The 9,356-nt window shown below is 50.2% G+C and overlaps 1 protein-coding gene across 1 annotated transcript; it reads right to left on the reverse strand.

Moving 5' to 3' along the window:
• Window positions 1-3,871: 3,871 nt before the first annotated feature.
• Window positions 3,872-4,180, reverse strand: LOC308049809 (feather keratin Cos2-3-like; the record flags this gene model as incomplete). The annotated part of the gene is made up of 1 exon (XM_080359680.1): window positions 3,872-4,180. The coding sequence occupies one exon, from the start codon at window positions 4,178-4,180 to the stop codon at window positions 3,872-3,874; it is 309 nt and encodes a 102-aa protein (XP_080215806.1).
• Between the last annotated feature and the right edge of the window lie 5,176 nt (window positions 4,181-9,356).

Below are 9,356 nucleotides of genomic sequence, written 5' to 3' on the forward strand. Positions count from 1 at the left end.
GTCAGTGAAGTCCTGTTTTTCCTACAATAAGTTACACAGAGCTAGTTAATTGTCTATTCCCTGTATCACCAGGAAAAACATCTCCTGTCAATAGAGCATCAGCAGGCCTCCCCTCCACTGCCCTAAAGTCCTCCTCTTGCTGGAGCACCAACCAGTACCATTGAAACTGACCGAGTATTCCACCCCACACACACCATACACCCTATAAGACTGAGAGATCACAAGGGTCTCGTTCTCTTGACCATGGCCGGCATCTGAAGAGGACCCTGCCTTCTGTGCCTGCTATCCTAGGCCTGGTTCCAGAGTCTGCATCTCTGAATCCAGTTCTGGTTAACTGAGGAGTCCAGCCCAGGACTTCCGGGTGCCTGCCCTGCAGCTGCAAGAGCAAAAAATCATGCATCCACACAATCCAATATGAATTCAAGCAAAGCCATTAATTACAGAAACAAGCATCCTTATATATGCAGTTATTTCCTGATCATGCATGCACGCTACAAGCATGCATTAGTTCATTGGATATTGTCCATGTTAATGAGCTGTCCACGCACCCGAGTCTCACTGCTAATTGGTCTCTTGATTCACGTCTTGTTGAGGCCCTGTTATTGTAGAACTGCCTCACTCCCACAGCAGCTCCTGTTTTCAGCTTTCCGAGGTGGCCTTGAAATTCCTTTGGGCCTGGCTAGTTCAGTAACAAATCTCCATCTAACAGAAACCCATCCACACATTAACTTCAAGAAAATCCCTCAAATCTCCCACATGCAGCCACTGGAGTGACACCGGCTCCATGGTGGGAAACACTGCATTAGCCCAGGAAATTCAAGACTGTTTTTGTAGATTTTGTATTATTTTCTCTGTTTATTAGTAGCATCAGTGAAGCATTTTTAACTTTTCCAACTTGCAAATCTCTCTCCATTTTCCTCCTATTACATTTTTTCTTAGTGGGGAGGGCAGGGGGTGTTAACAGAGACCATCTGCCACAGTCTGTTGCCGACCTGCAGTAAACAGTGACCGTCTCCAAGGAGGGTGACTGGACAATGTCCCTGGGAAACCTCTTTCACTGCCTGACCCACCTTTTCTGAAAACCATTTTCTTCCTACCAGGTACAAACCTCTCATGTCTGAACGTGAGCCCATTGGCTCTAGTCCTCCAGACACACACAGCCAGTGTTGAGCCTGGATCTGTCTTCTGTGGGACCTCAGCACTGCTACTCCAAACCTGCTCTTCATTCTCGCAACAAATATTATCTTCAGCAAGCCCTTAGCCCCCCATCATTGCTCCCCATATGAGTGCTCCAGATCCTCACCATCCTGGAACACCATCTGCTGAACAAACTCCACTTGACCAAGGTGTTTCTTGCATCACGTCTTTCTTACATTACAGCAGTGTTATAGGTGCTTCCAGGTGCTGAGAAGAGTGGGACACTCACTACCCTGTATCTCCTATCTGAGGTCCTGGTCACCATGGCCAGGATGCTCATGAGTGTGCTTGGTAACCAGGAACGGTGCTGGAGTTGCACCTATATTGCTAGCGTTACTGCAAAAGCACCTCTCCCTGGCCCTGCTGTTGGGCTGCTGCCTCTCAGGGCATGAGGGGTTCATGGGGAAACAGGCCTGGCTCTATCTCGACATGACTCACCTTGCCCAGCTGTGTCCTACAGCAGTTGAGTAGCTCCCTTTCCTCATCTACAAGCCACTCTGCAGCCTTTACTGCTGCTCACCATGTGGCTTTGGTGACATTCTGGACAGCCCTTGGAGACACTCAGCCTGCACCCGCTGCCTCTTCTCCTGCCAGTGCCTCTCCCTGCACCCTCCCTCTAGAAACATTCCCAGATAGCTCTGGGCACAGAACAGGAAGGAGCAAGATGAGGATGACATGCACTGCATGTGGGTCTCTGTGGTGTGTAGAACTCAGTCAGCATTAATCACCTACCAACTGTTCTCTTCATCCACTGTCCCAATAGTATGGGGGAAGATTTGGAAGAAAAGGAGAGCAAAATACCTTTGGGTCAAGATAAGGACACTTCTAGAGGGGAAGTGAGAAAAAAAAATGAAATAACAAGTGATGCAAAAGCAATCACCCACCACTTCGCAGCACCAGATCGATGCCTGAGCACCTTCTAAAGAACAAGTACTTTGAAAAGATTGGCCACAGTCGTTCACTGAAAAATCTTTACCGCCCACCCATCCCCAAGAATTGCTGCCCAGAATCACCGTGAGGAACATTCTCTCAATGGGTATCTTGGGACAGTGTCTGAAAGGAAAAGGATGAAACAGAGCCTTGAACTGGGATACAGAAGAACTTGGAGTTATGTCCAGCTTTACACCAGAGTCCACAAATCTCACATTAAATCAACGGTTTTAAATAATAGCAGTAAACACCTCACTTAAGAATGAGCAAGAACCCCGGGGGTATACACAAGAAAACATCCCCACATCCGTTTCTCTGGGAAGAGGGAGATGAATTTCCTCTTCCTCTCCACTAGACAGCTACCCCAGCACGGTAAGGGCCCCAATGCCAGGACAAAGCCCAGAGCATTTGGTTCTATTAACATGTTCCCAACATCAGCAAAATCAAGAGAGAAACAGTTCAGTGAGCAAACTACCTTTGCTGTACAGTGGCCTGTAAATTCGGAACTGCTACAGCTAAAACCTGCTCAAATCAAAACTGCTGCTGTCTCAAACCCCACAGGAAGCACCAAAAAGACTGGGGTGAGGTGACCTTGTCTGGTCACCAGATGTCCACCAAGATGCTCAATAGCTTCCACCTCCTTGGGAAAGATATGGAGAATTACAGACATTACAGAGTTGTAGGCTGAGATACAAGCAGTGTGAGGAAGAAATGCAGAGGCCACGTAGACAAGCAAAGCATAGTTAGAAAGAGTTATTCCCTGTTTTCTATCAGGAGATGATTTTCAGCCAATTCCTGCAAAGCAAGGCCAGAGTACATGTAGTGGTTACTTTGAAAAATGAATGGACAAATATTGAATCACCCCTCCAATTCCTCCTTATTTCTTTTAAAGTTCTTGCCGAGCAAAGCGTCATATGGTATCAAATGTCCCTTTGGTGACCCTTTCTGAGTCAGCTGTCCTGCAGATGTCCTGCCTATGTCCCCTCCCAGGCTCTTGCCTAGCACCAGCCTATTGACCTTTGGGAGTGTGGCTGGAGACACAACCTTGCTGCTGTGCAAGCACTGCTCAACAAAAGCCAAAACACAGATGTGCTGTCATCAGAACCATTCCAGCTACAACTGCAAAGCACAGCACTATGAACACTGCTGTAGGGAAAGAGAATTCCATCCCAGTCAGAATAAACACAATTGTGCCAAAAGCCACCACACAACCACACTAAAAACAGCTCTCCCAGCATAATTCTTGAAGACCGTTCCTTCCCTGGACACCTTGGGAAAGCATCTGCAGAGGAAAAGATGACACAGAGACATGAGCTCAGGTGCAGGAGAACTTTAATGAGGCAAAAGTGGCAAAGAGGTGGATCAGAGTGGAGATCCTGGAGCAGGAAGCACCAGGGGCAGACAGGAGTCTGTAACTCACGGCTGTGGAAGACATTGAACCAGGTCTCCGTCTGACTGTACCACAGAGGGAGCAGGGCCAACAGGTCCTCCCTAGGCAGACTTTGAGGAACTCACAGCCAAGGGGAGCACAAGAGAACAAGGACACGAGAGGAACAGGAGACACTGGAAGAGGGGAAAGGCGGCATGGGCCGTGCTTTCTGAGAACAAATGTTGGCCACGTCTATTGGCAAGAGATATCAGGTTTGCTCAACCCCTCTAAAACCAACAACCCAATTCTCCCTTCCAAGACCAGTCCCATCCTGTGTGTCCCTGGGGGCCTTCCCCAGGGCCACCACCAGCAGCTTTAGCAGGGGAAACAACTCCTCGTGCCGCAGATGCCGCTGCCCAAGCCAGAGAGACCAAAGCTCCCGGAGTTGATGGGCACTCCCTGAGAGCTGAGGATGCTGCCAACGGCAGCAGAGGTGGAGGATCCCACGACGGTGTTCTGCGGGAAGGAAGTGAGGATGGGGCCGGGCAGGGTCACCACCACGGGGGAGGGCTGGATGTAAACATTGGAGTCCTGGCACTGCCTGACACAGGGCTCATTGCAGCTGTTGGCCAGCGGGGTTGGGCCGCAGGGCTGGCAGGGCAGGCACGGGTTGTAGCAGGACATGTCTTGTGGCTGGAGCTGCACCTGGGAGAGAGGACAGGGGGAAGAAGAACAGGGGAGATGAGTGAGGAGCAGCTTTTCACCCCAGCATGAGCAAGACAAGGTATGGCCTGCAGACAAGGGCTGGACAATGTGTAGGGGGCACACACACTTCTCCTTCCCGTCAGGCAGCCCCGCCATGAGCGATGAAGCCCAAGGGGATCCCACCTTGTCCACAGCTCAAGAAGACACCTCAAACAATACACCACCATGTCACACTTGCTGACCAATTCCCTCTCACACTACAAACATCCTCCAGACCGTGCATGGGACTAAAGGGCAGGAATGCAATGAGAAATCTTAAAGGAGGAGGAGGAGAACGAGTTGGAGATAGGGCTTCATACTCACCTTGATCTCAAGGAGACGGAGGCAAGAGGAGTGGATGAGAGAGTCAGAAGAAGGACCCGCTTTTATACTGCTCCTGCACTGCCCCAGGATCAGTCACTGCACACGGGCAGTAATTTCCCAGCAGACTCACTTCCAAAGCAGAGCATCATATGTAAAGTTTCTATTTTGCTGCCCATCAATGCTGTCATTTCATTTCCTCATTTCTGACATGCCTGCTCTGCCATGCAGGCTTCTTTCATGTGCTGGCTCGAGATGCCTGAGTGGAATTAGAGCAAATAGTGGCTTCGCAGATGTTTGTAACTATATTATAAAACTTCACAAGAATTCAACAGTAAAAGTCAAAACAATGATACCTTTGAGTGTCCAGAATAAAGATAGAAGGAAAGAGAGATAGAGAGAGAGAGAGAGAGAGAGAAAGAGAAAGAGGGAAAAGGGAAGAGGGAAGAGGAAGAGGAAGAGATTTGAATATCAGAAGGAAGGGAAGACTTCTTCACTTGTCAGTGTGACAGTCTCTGTATCTGTCTTGGTGGTGAGTGGGATGAAATTTCATTACTGCCACACAGCACACTGCACAAAGGTGTCTCGAGTTAGGAGTTTTATGCTTCAGTCCATTCACATCCAAGAGAAGAGTGGGCGGCTCATCTCCTCCCTCTGCTTGTCCTTCATGCTAAATAAGGGGATTGTTCAAGAAATGCATGGGTGGTCTCAGAAAACAGAACTCCTTTGGGCAGCTGTGCCCAAAGGGCCAGGGGTCAGCATCAGGGAGAGACTTGAAGGGTGGAAGAGAACAGACACACAAACTTCATCATCCTGGCCAAACAGACTGGGCGGTGCTGAGGAGCTCTCCTGAATTGTCAGTAAAAAGATGGAACAAAAGCATTGCAGAAATCTGCACTCCACCTGGGACTCATCCCTGGGTCCCAGTGAGGCGCAGAATGACCTTAAGCCTTGAGGTATAAGGAAGGTATGTATTTGTTTACGAATCCGGACAAACGGGGAATCATTTCATCTTACACGTGTGTAAAATTACAGTAGCTGTGAACTTGGTTAAATGCAGTGAAGTGTTACATATTCATGAAAGTTTTAGGAACAACTGTACATATTCAGAATCTGTCCCCAAGAAGGCGGTTCTTATTACAATGAGTTCAGGAAACAATTTCCAGAGTTTCCACCTCCGGCTCCTCCTGGTTGCAGCTGCACAGTGATCGTGAACCCGGGTCCTCTTCTGTGTACACGGTCACCTTTGGTCTGGTGTGATGAGTTGGTTGGGACTCAGACTGCTGAGATGGTTAAAACTGGTGTAGCTCCTGTCCTTGCCCAAGTATCTGTTATCTAGTTCACTCAAGGATGCATCAAGGATGCACCCAAGGATTATCATTTTTGCAATGCGTCAGAGAAGTCCTATTTTTCCTACAATAAGTTAGACAGAGCTAAGCAAGGCTGGGAAATAGTGATGTGGGTTAAAGGGTTAGCTCTCTAAGTGTCTTTAGTGACGTGGGGTAGGGTTAGTTCTCAAGTGTCAGTTCTTTACATGTTCCTTAGTTAATTGTCAATTCCGTATATCTCCAGGAAAAACATCTCCTGGCATTAGGGCTTCAGCAGGCCTCCCCTCCACTGCCCCAAAGCCCTCCCCTTGCTGGACCACCAACCAGTACCATTGGAGAGGCAAAGAAACCTCCGCAAACTACCCAGTGAGTGAGGGCTGTCAGGACCCTGCAGTGCCATGTGCTGGGGATGCTCAGGGACTGAACGGGATGCGAAGGGACCTGGGTAGAAAACTAACTCTGAGACAACTTCAAAGAGGCGATGTGCTTCCCTGCCCTGCAGACATGGAGTCAGCTGGCACGCATCCCAGCAGGCCAAGGGAGTGCCTTCAGCAGGCAAGCTGCCTGCGATAGACTCTCCCTACCCATGCTGAGTCACACTCTAGTTTTGGATTGGCCGTGTGTCAGGCTTCTGGTGTGAGTCCAAGCCAGGAGTGCACGCTGTCTGCAGGTCTGTGTCCCACACAGGGATAATTCCCCTGAGGCCAGGGCAGCTCCATCCCAGACCCAGGAAAACCAGCTCTGACCATTGGACTGGACCCGAGTACACAGCTCCTGGAAGCCATAATGGCCTTCGGCTTCAGTTTGACCTTCTTACCAGCACTTCCACAGCTCAAGGGGCTCACAGGATGGCCAGTGTTTGGAAATGTGCCCAGATCATTGTGTCTCTAGCTGGTCAGGTCCAAAGTGTGCAGCCAAAGTGCATTGTGGTGTGAGGAGAATGGGAGGAATAAGACATTGTCCTGAGCCCCTAAACGTCCCTCATTTGTGAGGAAAATCCTGCTCCATGGGGCTCTACATAGAGCATATTTTTGGCAGATACTGATGTTTTCTCACACAGGAAATCCTCGCACTTCTCATATGGCACTTGAAATGAGCGGCTATGGCCTGGAGGGCATGGCACAAATGCGGAATTGAAATGGGAGCGTTGACAGAAACAAAAACACAACCTATGTCATTAATTAAGATATTTTTCTTTGGAAGTGAGTCTGTTGGAAAATTACTGCCCGCGTGCAGTGACTGTGGGCCTGGGGCGGTGCAGAAGCAGTATAAAAGTGGGTCCTGCACCTCACTCTCGCATCCACTGCTCTCGCCTCCCTCTTCTTGGAACTGAGGTGAGTCGGACAACCATTCTCCTCCTCTTCCTCCTCCTCCTCTGGGGTTTCTTTGTCCCTTTGTCCCATGCAAGGCGTTGAGGCTGTTCACCATGGGAGCGGACAGGGGGCACAACCTGTGACAAGGAGAGAGTCTGGAGTGTGGCTGAATTGTCTCCTGAGCTATGGGCTACGTGGGGATCTCCCTGGTCAATCTTGGCAGGGGTTGCTTGAGGGAAAAGCCTGTGGGTCACCTACACAGCCTCCAACTCTCATCTCCAGTTTGCTCCTTGGCTCTCTCATGGTTGGGAGAAAGGCTGATACTATGCCATCCCTCATGCTCTGACTCCCCCTGTCCTCTCTCCCAGGTGCAGCTCCAGCCACAAGACATGTCCTGCTACAACTCGTGCCTGCCCTGCCAGCCCTGTGGCCCAACCCCGCTGGCCAACAGCTGCAATGAGCCCTGTGTCAGGCAGTGCCAGGACTCCAATGTTTACATCCAGCCCTCCCCTGTAGTGGTGACCCTGCCCGGCCCCATCCTCACTTCCTTCCCGCAGAACACCGCCGTGGGATCCTCCACCTCCGCTGCCGTTGGCAGCATCCTCAGCTCTCAGGGAGTGCCCATCAACTCCGGGGGCTTTGGTCTCTCTGGCTTGGGCAGCGGCATCTGCGGCACCAGGAGGTGTTTCCCCTGCTAAAGCTGCTGCTGATGGCCCTGGGGAAGGAAACCAGGGACCCAAAAGATAGGGCTGGACTGGAGACAAAGCATCAGGTTGTTCCTTTGAGATGGGCTGAGCAACCCCAGCAGCCCTTGCAAAAGGACGGGGCCAGCCTGGGCTCTCAGAAAGCACGGCCCATGCTGCCTTATCCCTCTTCCAGTGTCTCCTCTTCCTTTTTATGTCCTTGTTCTCTTGTGCTCTCCTGGGCTGTGAGCCCCATAAAACCAGCCTAGGGAGAACCTGCTGGCCCTGCTTCCTCTGTGGGACAGGCAGGTGGACACCTGGCTGGATCTGCACCACAGCCACGGGTCACAAACTCCTGCCTGCCTCTGGTGCTCTGAGTACTGGAGCTTCCCCTCAGAGCCACCTTGTTTTCTTTTTGACTCATTAAAGTTCTTCTGCATCCCAGACCATGCCTTTGTCTTGTCCTTTCCCCTGCTGATGCTCTCCTAAGATGTCCAGGGAGAGAGATGTTGCTCAGGCCTGGTTCTGGGATGGGATTGTTGTGGAAGGTTGTGCAGTGATTGCCAACTACTTTGGTATTGACTATACTTAGCCATGACTTGGGTGTAGCCTCTGGTTTCTAAACATCTCTGCCCATGTGGGGTATACTGGGGTAGAACAACACAAGGCAGTTCAGTCACTACCATCACTTTGTTGAATAGGCCTTTTATTTACCTTGGGAAGCTCAACATTGTGAAGCAAGTAGTCAGGAGAAGGAGGAATTAATCTGGTATTGACAAGGCAGAGGCAATACTGTCCCAGGAAAGCCCAGGAGAACCTGTCCTAACCGCAGCCTTGAGACGTAGAATTTTGGGGTGAGGGAAAGACCAGGTGGAAAAGAAAAGCTGGAGAACAGGAAGGGAAAATTCTGCCACAGCATCTTTGGGAAAACTTGTCCCAAGACCTGGGGTGCACAGATCGTACGATCTTCTAGTTGGTGCAGAGATGCATTCTGCAATCTTTTCTTACCTTACTCAGAACATTCAGGACAGCTCCTGCACACTGCCTGTCTTGCCTGGGAACCTGAGCTCCTTCTCCTCATTGCTGGACCTGTATCCAGTGGGCCAAGAAGACACAAAAAGGCTGTCCTGGACCATAGGATCAGAGCATATGCATGTTGAAGGGGACCTCCAGAGGTCATTGGGCCCAAGGCCTTGCTGTACACTCAGTCAGCCATGAGTGTCCAAGGAGGGTGACTGGACAATGTCTCCAGGAAACCTCTTTCACTGCTTGACCCTCCTTGAGCTGAAAACCATTTTCTTCCTACCATCTGGGGGACTACGGTGGGTCCATAGATCCCCTGACTGAGGGTATGGAGATAGAAATTGACCTTGAAGATATTAAGGTGTAGCCTTGAGAACAAAGGAAGCAAAGAACATCCAGGGAAGTAAACAACTTGAAGGAACTAACTGACTGCAGAATAGGGGAGTGG

This window comes from Nesoenas mayeri (assembly GCF_963082525.1).
Source record: "Nesoenas mayeri genome assembly, chromosome: 26".
In the NCBI taxonomy this organism is placed as follows: domain Eukaryota; kingdom Metazoa; phylum Chordata; class Aves; order Columbiformes; family Columbidae; genus Nesoenas; species Nesoenas mayeri.